Source organism: Capsicum annuum, chromosome 2 (assembly GCF_002878395.1).
Source record: "Capsicum annuum cultivar UCD-10X-F1 chromosome 2, UCD10Xv1.1, whole genome shotgun sequence".
Classification (NCBI taxonomy): domain Eukaryota; kingdom Viridiplantae; phylum Streptophyta; class Magnoliopsida; order Solanales; family Solanaceae; genus Capsicum; species Capsicum annuum.
Window position 1 is genome coordinate 149626808 of NC_061112.1, and position 12277 is coordinate 149639084.

The 12277-nt window shown below is 32.7% G+C and overlaps 1 protein-coding gene and 1 long non-coding RNA gene across 2 annotated transcripts; one reads left to right on the top strand and one right to left on the bottom strand.

Moving 5' to 3' along the window:
* The first annotated feature begins 882 nt into the window (after positions 1-882).
* LOC107860482 lies at positions 883-3573 on the top strand. The gene is made up of 2 exons (XR_001671562.2): positions 883-1454; positions 3308-3573. It is a non-coding gene; the product is annotated as an uncharacterized LOC107860482 (long non-coding RNA).
* A 523-nt stretch (positions 3574-4096) lies between these two features.
* LOC107860483 (pentatricopeptide repeat-containing protein At2g18940, chloroplastic) lies at positions 4097-7055 on the bottom strand. Its single transcript, XM_016705860.2, has one exon. The coding sequence runs from the start codon at positions 6916-6918 to the stop codon at positions 4402-4404; it is 2517 nt and encodes an 838-aa protein (XP_016561346.2). The 5' UTR covers positions 6919-7055; the 3' UTR covers positions 4097-4401.
* Positions 7056-12277: the final 5222 nt, after the last annotated feature.

Here is a 12277-nt window from a genome sequence, read left to right on the forward strand (position 1 = left end):
TGGCCAGAAATATGACTACCTCATTCCATACGGTTAACATGGAGTGGGATCTCCCATTTGAAAATGAATTGAACCCATATTGTCTGTGGGTAAACCTATGACGGTGTAGCTACCTAGTCCAGACCTAATATTTTCAAAGGACTGTGTTTCTTTTACATTCTTGATCATTTACTACTTCTTATATTCATTTGAGCTCATGACATGAATTTTATGAACCGTTCATTTTATTGTTTTTGACTCCCTTTTCATAGGTTGCATACCAGTATTCATCGTACTCACCATCCCTAAATGCTACATCATTTCATGATATAAGTTTGGAGACCCTTTCTTATGATCATGTATAGTGTTAGGCGATTCATTATTCTATTGGACGACTAGTGAGAAGTGGTTAACCCTCCTTCATCCGAAAGGTGTCTGATTGATTCTTTCATGTTTTGCTATTGTGTCACTTTATATATTCTGGCATGGTCGGGGTCATGTCCCTGTCTAGGAGTATTCTTAAAGTGAAGGCCTTGTAGACAGTATTGATAAAGGGTTTTCGTGATGTTCTAAAGTATTGATAGTACTTTATGTAAATTATGACTATGCTTTTGAGGCAACTTAAGGTTTCAATTTTGGCCTTCATTGATTTGAATTGTCGGTCATGGCCAGCGCCACGATTTGGATCATGATAATTTGTAATTCAAAGAAAAAATGCATTTTCTAATTATTATTTAGTTTTCAATGTAAATTTATATTTTATTATATAATTTCTTAGCTTCAATATACAAGTATTAATAGGTTAAGTTTTTTTTTGTGTGTGTGTATATGTGTTAGTAGTTTTAAAATGACATTTATGTATGTTTTACTTTTAGTCCTCGAATCTAATTTCTTAGTGAAAAAGAGCCAGAATACCCTTGAATTATTAGAAATAGTTCTAAAATATCCTCCTTCCGTCTTTAGGCTCTAAAATGTCCTTTCATGCATCTATATAGCTCAAAAATATCCTTCCACTTAACACATGGCAGCTTGTTATAAGTTAAAAATTTAATTATTTTCAAAACCCAACCTAATTTTCATTTAAACTATCCACCCATCTACCCAGCCCAATGACCCGACCCAAACATAATAACTAAAGGAAAAAAACTATTCTAGACAACAACATTTCATCTTCTCAAAAATTGAATCGCGATTTTTGAATTTCAGCAAAAATCATAGTGAACAGCTCCTTGTCTATTTTCCAGTTAACCTCATCGGTGAAGGAAGGGGCAAATCCATTTTTCTAAACCTAATTTCCTTCAAAGACGATCAACAAAACGTCTTCATCATTTTGAAGCGAAATTTTTTGACAAAAGTGACGGCGAAGCGGAATGCTTCTGTTGACACACATACATATCTTCATCATTTATCGGCAATTCAGACCCTGGTGACTGAGAATGTGTGGTCCATCGACGAGCGGGTGTTGAGTATCACAGGTTGAATTGAAATTATTTATCTTTAATATGATTTATATGGCAATAAATTTTAGTGACATTTTTCTAGCCCAGATCGGGAAGAAACATGGTCAATAATAGATTTTTCTTTTTTGCTTCCTTTGCTTTAGAGGTCGAATGGTAGTGTTATTTGTTGGAAAAATTAACTACATAAACTTATTAGATTGTTTATTACAAGTTATAGCGAAATTTTTTAGTTTTCAAGTTATAACAAATTCCATTTTTACAAAAGTAGTTAAAATAATTTTTTTATTTTTTAGAAAATACAAAAAAAGTAATTAAGAGAATGAGAGGAAAACGAGGTAGCTTTATCATGAAAATTCGACAGACTTGAGTGGTCTTTTGTCAAACACACCCTTGTGTACTTCAATTTCCCCCCCAAAATCATCAATCTTATTATGTCCTGCATAAGCTCCAGTTCGATAGCTATTCTGGTCAATAATACATGAACTGATTTTTTCAAGCCGTCCTGGGGACCAAGACAGGCATACATCTTTATTCTATGTATGAAGGTCCTTTCTCGTAACATTAACCAACAGGTGGATAATGGAAGTTGGTCTCCAATTAGAATTTCCAGACGGTCCCCCCCCCCTATCACACCTATTCTTTGCAGATAAACCTTATTCTTATGTCTGAATGCAAGGACTCTAGCTGTGATGCCATAAATGATACCCTCAAAAACTTTTGTAGTTGGTAACTGCTCTCAATCTACTATCCTTGGCATATCCTCTCTATTCAATATAAAAAGATGCTATAACTTTGGTAAATACCCGGGGTTCCCTATTTTTGATAAGAAACCTTTAAATAATGATTTCAACTTTATCATTGATAATTAGGGATGTCATACAAAATGGGGTTTGGAAACTTGATGAAATAGAATATGATTTACGAGGAGAAATAACCAACCAAATATTGAATATGACAATTCCTTTTGGAGGCAACTATACAGATAAATTGGTTTGGGGGCAAACTCATAATGGTACCTTCACCACTAAATCTGCGTACGACCAAATCTCTTCCCACACTATATATGCACACAAACACTGATCATAGGAAATTCAGTTGGATTTGGGCACTTAATAAAATCAAGTTTTTTATCTGGCTTTGCTATCACAATAGGCTCCCAACAAGTATTTACCTAAAGAATATCGGGCTAGATGTGGATCCTTTCTGTAAAACCCGTAATCAACCGGAAATCATTGAACACATTTTCCTCCAGTGTGTTCATGTGCATGTGCAGAAACTTTGGGACAATCTTAATATCAATCGTACCATTAAATCCTTAGCCTCCCAACAAAATGGGAACTGGCTAACCTTGTTGAAGAATCTTAAAGTGAAGCTCAAGAATGAGCACTTAAACTGGAAACAAGCTTTTCCTTTCAATCTTTGGCATATCTGGCTTAACCGCAATCATAACCTATTTAAAGGTACTACTACTGATAGCTTTGCAAGCATTCCATATGGATGGGCTGTTGAATTTTTTATTTAACAGATAAAGCTTCCAACCCGGCTTATGTGGACAGGGAAAAGAAGCCATGGAGTCCTCCAATCTCGGGTCTAAAGTTGAATATAGATGGTTCTTTTAATGCTTCTTCAAAAAAAGAAGGTACTGGCGGCTTAATCTGGAATCCTGTGAGGGACTGAATGAGTGATTTTTCAGCCTCCATAAATGTTAATTCGGCCTTTGAAGCCGAAGTTACAGCGCTAATAATGGGTCTAAACATGGCTGCTAAACACAACTATACACAGCTAACAGTCTCAACCGACTCTCTGCAACTATTTCAAGGGATTACAAATATTGATACTAATGAAACTAACTTGGTGTGTATGTGCAGGGATCTGCTACGGAAAATGGGGAACGTGCAGGTTCTCCATGAAGCAAGAAGTGCAAATGTAGCAGCTGATAGATTAGCGAAGGAGGGCAATAAGTTAGCACGTGTTTGTTTTTGCGAAGAATGGGAAGTTCCCCCATTGTTTATCCGGAACCAGCTGGAATTAGACAAGTCAGGAACTTGCCATGTAGATGTGTGTCAGCCTAACTCGTTAAATTGTGAATAAATTTTAATACTTAATTATTAAAGAAAATCATTGATGCCAATAATATAACTTGTCATAATTATTCAAAATTTTAATTAAGAGTGATAAATGTTAAATATTAAAAATAAGGAAATAATATAAATAATAAATATTAGAAAATTGATTTTCGAATATTTAATTAAAATAGATTTTTTTAAAAAATTGTTATAGCTTGTAATTATTTCTTTAATATAGTAATTATTGAAAAGTTTTGCTATAACTTGTAATTAATAATCTAATAAATTTAATAATTTTCACCATTTGTTCCACTGATCCGACAATAGAGGAGAAAGATGGGATGAAGAGGCAAAAAGTCTAATTGGTGGTGTTTTAATAAAATTAGTGGTCTAAAGTTAAATTTAATTTTAGCCTTTACAAATTACTTGAAAATAAAGCTGATGCGCAAAATAACAACTTACTTTAGCAGCAGTAGTAAGCAAATTAGAGCCCAAAAATTTGAATGAATAGGGAATGTCACACAGAGAGCCAAAGCAACTACACCATTAAAAAAAAAAAAAATGACACACATATATCATATCAAACTACTATGGGTGCAAAAGAAACCTATAACATTCATTTTCAGGATTTACAAAATCCGCAAAAGAAACCTTTATACGCAAAGCCGGTCCGATAAAGGAACAGTCAAAATGTTTTAAGTTCTTTTGTTCATCACATAGTGTGGAGTCTCCAAAGAGCAAGTTAAAACGAAGAATGTGAAGGGAATCTACATTTTTATAGACGCAAAATAACAAGTGGAGGAACTTTGGGCACTTCATCTCTCTCTCTCTCTCTCTCTTCCAGTCAACTTGGATGCCAATTTATCAAAGAGTGGGCAGCCAATGGAATTACCAAGTCATGAGTCCATATTTCCCCTAACTCGAGAAGCAAATCGTTGCAAAGATTCTTCATCAAAGGTGGTATCTTTTTCTCTAATATTCAACACAAAATCCATTGCATCTTGGTATCTTTTTGCTTTACAATAACCATCAACAATTGTCTTGTATGTTAGCTCATTTGGTCTGCACTCGTGCTGGATCATATAACTGATCAATTCATTTACCTCGGAGAACATTCCTCGAGCTGCAAATCCAGCGATAAATGTATTATATGTAACAATGCAAGGTCGGATTCCTTTTTCTGTCATCTGGGAAAAAATTCTTATGGCCTCCTCCATACGACCTTGTCTGCAGAACGCTTTGATGACAGTGTTATATGATACAAGGTCTGGCTTTCCTCCATTATTCTGCAGTCGATTAAGGATTTCCTCAGCTTTCCAACATTCACCAGCTCTAGCATACATGTCCATTAAACTATTATATGTAACAAGATCTGGCTGCAGACCATTCTCCCTAATTAAATGCAGCATCTCGTGAGCACGGTCATATAGCTTGTTCCTTGCAAATATGGAAAGCATGGAGTTAAATATGACCAAGTCTGGCCTGTATCCATTTTTCTGTAATTCCTGAAAGGCTCTCTCCATACCCATGAGAGACCTACACTTGAAATTCGCAAGAATGAGGGTTCTCAAAAGCATCCAACTAGGAAAAATGTGACCATCATAAATTTCCTTTGCGATTCTCTCCACACCTCTCACGTTCCCTCCCTTGGAATAGCAGTGGAGCATCAAAGAGTAAGTAGTTTCACTAGGCTTGAAGCCTTTTTTTTTCATGTCTGAGAAAACAGATTCAGCTGCTCTCCAATCACCTCGACGAGCAAGGGCATTAAGAAGTGCATTATATGTTGTGATACATGGAGTGAATCCTGCTTGGATCATTTCATCGTACATCTTTGCAGCATTAAAGTCAGAATCACACCTACCATAAGCACGAATCAAAGTATTAAATGTGTCTCTATCAGGCTCAAAACCACAGCTTTTCATCTCATGGAAAACATGATTTACATATTTTTGCATTCCCCTATTCCCACACATTGCAAGCATTGTATTCCAAGTAATACGGTTTGGGGCACATCCATTTAATTTCATATCAGAAATCATGTCCATCATCTCCTCTACTCGAGATTTCTTTCCCAGCATCCCAAGGATTGCATTATACGTACAGACATTAGGAACACAACCAGCTTGTTTCATTTGCTTGAAAAAGCTCAAGGCTTTGTCCACCTTCCCTGCTTTACCATAGGCATCAATCACTGTTGTATAAGTGATTGCATTAGGCATTACACCCTTGTGTGACATTGTCCCTATAAGTGCAGCTCCTTCTTCAAGGAAGCCTGCCCTCACATAAGCTGCCACAAGCTCATTATAGGTCACTGAATCAGGAGGACAATTGTTCTCCTCCATTTCTTTCAGAACACTCAATGCCTCCGAGTAAATTCCAGCCTTACCAAAGACTTGGAGCAGAGAATTGTAAGTAACCGTTCCCGGAACATAACCCTTTCTCTTCAATCCATCAAAAAACTCTTTTGCTTCTGCGGACAACCCTTCCCTTCCGCAAGCAGCTATAACCGTGCTACAAGTGAACTCGTCAAATTGAAGCCCGTTACTGGTCATTTCATCTAAAAGTAGTAAAATATTGTTCCAAGATCTACCCTTTTTACCATAAACACCTAACATAACATTATAAGTTACCAAGGTGACCGACAAACCCTTCTCCTTCACATATTCAAACAATGCAATCGCCTTGTCATACTTGCCAATTCGAGAATAAGCATGTAGAACAGTTGTCCAGGCTCGAACATCGAGTGAGTAATCTTCAAATGGAATAACATCAAACAGTTTGGATGTGGCCAAATGCTGAGATTCCCTACCCAAAAGTTTCACCATGAATTCAATAACTTGATTATCTAGCTGCTTATCATTTTCAACATGAATGTTCAAGACAACCCATTCAAACAACAGAATAGCTCTATCCCATTTGCCTAAAACATCTAAGACTTTCAATAGACTCATCAAATCAGCTTGAAGCAACTCAAATTTCACAGAATCAAAGAATTCAGTCAAATGAGAAAGGGGGCGTCCAAGAATCGAATGAATCATCAACTTACATTTCAGAGGGAGAAAGTCAAGTGACCTATCAGTATCAGATTCCAATTGGGAAGCAATATCATCATTTTCCAATGAAATAGGTAGAGAAGACAAATGAGTATTGCTATTTCTTGAAGATTCAGTAATAGTTGTTGGAGGATTTGAGTATGAAACATGAAGGAGATGTTGGAGAAGAGAATCAAGAGGGAAAGAAGAAGAAGAAGAAGAAGAAGGGGGTTTCTGTGATTGTAGTAGCTGTCGTTTGAGAGGTGGGAGAGGGGAAGTGGTGGTGGGATTCAATTTGAGGCGCTGGATTGGGGGTAAAGGTGTTGGCTTTGTTGATTGGACTGGCAAAATTGGCCTATTTGGATAGAGGGAACCTTCCATGACTGAAAAATTGAGCAGTTGAGAGGCTCAGTGATGGAGAGAAACAGGAGAGACAGGTATCTCGAGGGATAGCGAATTCCACCATACCCACACACTCATTTCTAAATTATGCTCCTTTGATAAATGGGTAACCAACATTTTGCTACCTAATTATCTCTCTCCTAACTTTTATACGATACGTTATTTAACCTGTTGATACATAAGTATATGATACATTAATTGGAGATAAAAAGGGAAAAAATAATAAAATGCCTACAATTGAAAAATTAGCACATTCAATTTAAGATTTTTTTTATTTAATTACATAAAATCCTCAACAACTTCATTATTTGAAATTTGAATAATCAAATCAATATTCATTAATCATAATCTTTCAAAACTAATTTCTTCTCCAATCATTCATTCCCTGTTCATCATAACATATCTCATTCCCTGCATTCAGAAAAAAATTAAACATACAATAAAAATCTGATGTACCAGGCGAATCTCTTATCACACACACACACACATATATATATATCTTTTTATGTATCAAAAAACGAATTTAAAACTTAATTTCTTTATATTCATGTACCAGAAATCATTGATTACCTCTGTCAGAAATAGTTTTATGTATCAGAATGCATGTAATATCTCTGTCAAAAAAGTGTCTATGTATCAGAAATAATATTTACAGTTCCGTTTGTTTAATTGTACATTATGATACATAAATAGAATGTATATGGACGAAACTTATCAATCTGATACATAAAAATCATACTTCTGGTAATGGGTCTCTTTTCACAACTTTTTTTTTTTCTCTTTGCAACATCAACAATAGACTTATGAAAAAGTACGTTAATAGAGGTTGTTTGTGAAAATTTTCTGGCGGCAAATGGGCATAACACACATACTACAACTTTTTTTGGGTCTCTTTTCACAATTTTTTATTTTCTCTTTAAAACATCAACAACAGACTTATGAAGAAGTACGTTAATGGAGGTGGTTTGTGAATTTTTTGCCGCGGCCAATGGTCATAACACAGATACAACGACTTTTTTTTTGCTTATTTTTGAAATTTTGTCAGTGAGAGTTAATTGCAGATGAATTTATTGCTAACTTTTATTACTTACCTAATGATTAATGATTTAATAGCCATGTTTTCTAAGGAAAACAGAATTTTCCTTATCTGCAACAATGTCAACGTAATTTAGGGCTTAAAAATAGGAATTGTATGTTATGTATCAGATAAAAAACTTGTCTAGAGATTTAGAAGAAATTTTTATAATTAGTTTAGTGGGATGGAATTTTAAGTAATATAGGATACTTAAGGTGTTGTTTTATGTAATTTATTTACTAACTCTCCCACAAATTTTACTTAAATTTATCTACTTACCTCTAATTAAATATTAATATCTATTTTCAAGATATTAATTATTATATTTATATTAGGAGTGTACAGACTAAACCATTAAGTCAAACCAAACCAAAAAACTAAATCAAATCGAGAAAAAAAATCAACTTATGATTTGGTTTGGTTGATTTGGCGTTTGAAAAAAAATTGACCATTCTTAATTTGATTTGGTGTTAACAAAAAAAAAGTCAAACCAACATAATATATATATATATATATATATATATATATATATATATATATGTATGTATGTATGTATGTATGTATGTATGTATATGTGTGTATAAATATATATGTGTGTGTGTGTATATATATACTAGTATAGTGTACGCGCTTTGTGCATGTACCTATATGTTCAACGTTAATCATGTGAGTGACCCTTAAAATAATTTAATTTATATATAAATTAATAACCTTGATAAAATACTAATAATTTAATTACTCAATTTTCTAAAATCATTTTATTTTGAAACATATGTCTAAAAAAATATTTTTTATAAAAGAGATATTGAACCAATGGTCTATTGGAAACAATCTCTCTATCATATTAATAGAGATAAGATTTGTGCATATTTTACTCTCCTCAAATTTCACTTGTACAATTATAATTAGGATAAAAAATTTCTTTTTTTTAATCTTATGAAAATAACTTCTACTACTCCATACTCACATAGAAATACTTATATTTTTTCAAAAACTTGATCAAAAGTCTACTTAGCATACAAGTTTGAAGATTTTATTGTCATATCTCAAATTGGAAATTTTAATTGTTAGTATCAAGTTATAATTAATTGATAAAGCATCCTAAGCTTTTGATAAATAATCTAAGGCATCGATAAATCATTACATGTAGTTACTCAACTCTTCTGATCCATCTAGAAATATTTAACCAAATATTCATATGATGTAAAGGGAAAAAGATTAAAGTTTCTTTCAATATTTAGTGTAACTAATCATTTTACTTGATAAAAGTACCCAACATTCATCATATATTCTCTTGATATGGCCATAAAATTAATTCTTGTTGGATAAATTTATGCTATCAATGGAACAATCAAATCTTATAGCAAACATGCAATCAAGAAAAGTACTCGTAACATCAACAAAAAAAATAAATAAGAAATCCAACTAAATAATAGCCGATAGATTAGGCTGAGATAACAATGCGGAACTCCATTTTATTAAAAAATTAAAAGACATTATAATTATATTTTTTCTTTAGAGAAGTTTAATTAATTTTGAATTTATCTCTGATTTGAAGCTTTATTTGGGTATGAACTTCAGATTCACATCAATAAAGTTTAAGATATATCTTTATGATTTTCATTATCTCACTCCCGAAAAATTGATCAAGACAATATTTTACAGAACTTGTCAATCAAATCACCAACAAAAAAATGAAGCTTTTTATTTTTGTCTTCTTCAAATCTTGTACTTGTAGCTAGGTTTTCACCAGACTGGACGGATGAAAAGAAAAAGGAATCAAGAAATTTACCTGACGGGTGTTGACACCCAATTTTTATTCTCTGTGCTAAAAATTAACGTCTTCAGGCTTCCTGACCATTAAAGGGCACAAAATATAATTTTCACATATTTTTTATAATTGATAATAAAAATTGATGTTTATCCTTACTTTAAAATTTTATCAATTTATTTTTATATTTTTTTACTCTTTATAATTTATTAATAATTTTTCTTATTCTTATCAATTTATTATTTCACAAACATTTGCACACGTGCATAACATCACATTTTTATAATAGTTTTTAAATTAGTTACATTTTTGAATATTTTTAACATTTTTTATACTTTTAATATGTTTTACATTTTTTTTGATAATTACAAATCAATTTCTACATGTTTATAAAAGTTGAGTCGAATCAATTATTTCAATACAAATGCAATAATAATTTGGTGTCTTGTCACATTAATACAAGTAGTATTTGTTGATACCTAATTTTGTCCATCCTTTTTTTTAATTCATTTTCTTGAGCTTCCAAATTAATAGTAAGTTGAATATTTTATATTTCACCACTATTTTAATTTATAACTATTTTTACCATTCTTATTTATGTAACAATATTATTATTACTAACTTTAAAATATTAATGTGTTATCAATAATACTACTATTATTTTATTTATTTTATTTTTTTAATCGATCACTGTTGCTTTATTTTTAAGTCTCACATTTATTAAAGTACTCATGCATACATCAAATTTTTCATAATTTTTAATTATTAATATTTAAATATATATTAAGCTAGCTATTAATTTAGAAGCTCAAAAAAATCAATTTAAGATTGAAAAGGACCTAAATAATAAATGGGTAGGAACATGGATTGACTAGCAATAATGCGAGTTGCATAAAATCCGTTGTTATTTCTGTTAAATACCTTTCTTTCAAACATTTTTAAGGCAAAAAGAAAAACTTGTCTTTCCTTGTGTCACATCTAAAAAAAAAAGGTGCCTTTAATGCTTTATTAATTACTGCATGGTAAAAAAGTGTCAAAAAAGGGATCAAGATAAATCTTTATTTGTTGGTATTTATCAGATTTTGCAACGTTCAAATTTCAAAAGCTTTAATTCAAATTTTCACCTACCACATAATACACTACACCTATATATAAACAGACATACACAACAAAACAGGGGGACTCTATTTTCTCAACATCTCCTCTCTCTCTCACACCGTTAACCCATCGGAGTAACCATTTTTGGCGAGATTCCAACTATCAAACCTTCTTCATCTTCCCCTTTACCACAAGACCAACAACTCCATGCCTTCTCTCTTCGTTGTCAGCCACCGAAAGAATCAAAGAAACCACTACGAACTATCAGAGCCAACCCATGCGCCGCCTCTCCTTGACTTCACCACTGCTGGCTCGCCGGAGTTGTGCTCGGCGAGATCCAACTGAGAAACCGCCACGCGCCACCACCCAAGCCCAGATCTGTCGCCATCAGCCACATCGCGGCAGCCACCCCTCTTTTTCTTTCCCTTTCGATTTTGCTCATCAAGAACTGGCCATTAATTGGCCGTACTTACGTTTTTCGGCGTTGCTCCGGCATACGCCGTTGAAGCAATGCCAACCTTTATTTGTCATAGTCTTCGATCTGCTTAATAATTTGCCTATTTTATGGATTTGGGTGGTTTATGTGGTGTTTTAACATTTCTTTTTCTACCTTGGATTCTTGATATTTTGGATATTTGAATTGCCTCTGTTTTGTTCACACTTCGATGACTTTATCACCTTTTTATAGTCCGTGTTGCTCTATTACTGTATTATATAAATTTTGGGGTTGTGTAGTTGGTGTTTTCACCCCTTTATTAATTCTGGATATGCTTGCTGATATATTATACTGATAATGGACAGATACTACATTATTTTTGGCCAATGAAAATTATTATTATTAATTTTGAGGTCTTCGTAAACAAAAAAAATAGACTTTACGTGTATAAATTCGTAATAAAGAAATAGTTTTGGGCAATGACGAAACTTTTATAACATCACGACAAAATAAAAAAGGTTTTGTGATTCGTATCTTGGTGATGCGATTTAGGACGGTCAATTAGTCGAGCAACCATTTCGCAGTCATGGTAAATCTAAAACTTAATTCGAGTCCACACGTATTTAAAATTTAATTTGAACTCACTTTTTAACGAAAAATTACATTTTTTACATACCTTTTAAAATTTATTTTTGATAATTATTTATTCGTTACTAACATTTTTTACAAGTGTTTATACAGGTTATTTGGAATACTCGTCGGGAGTTGCATTAAAAGATGACCTTTTAATTTTGCACTGTTTCTTATATCCTTGTATTTGTACAAACATTATTATAGTAAAATTTTATTTTTTGAGGCGTTGGGCGGGAATATTTTTATACATAATTTCATCGCTTTTAGGTAAAATTTACCCCGTTAATATTTATATAAAATAATTAACTTTATCAAGTAATTCATA

Excerpts from the sequence above, each read along its gene's own strand:
- LOC107860483 (XM_016705860.2), bottom strand. The coding sequence starts at position 6,918 with ATGGAAGGTTCCCTCTATCCAAATAGGCCAATTTTGCCAGTCCAATCA.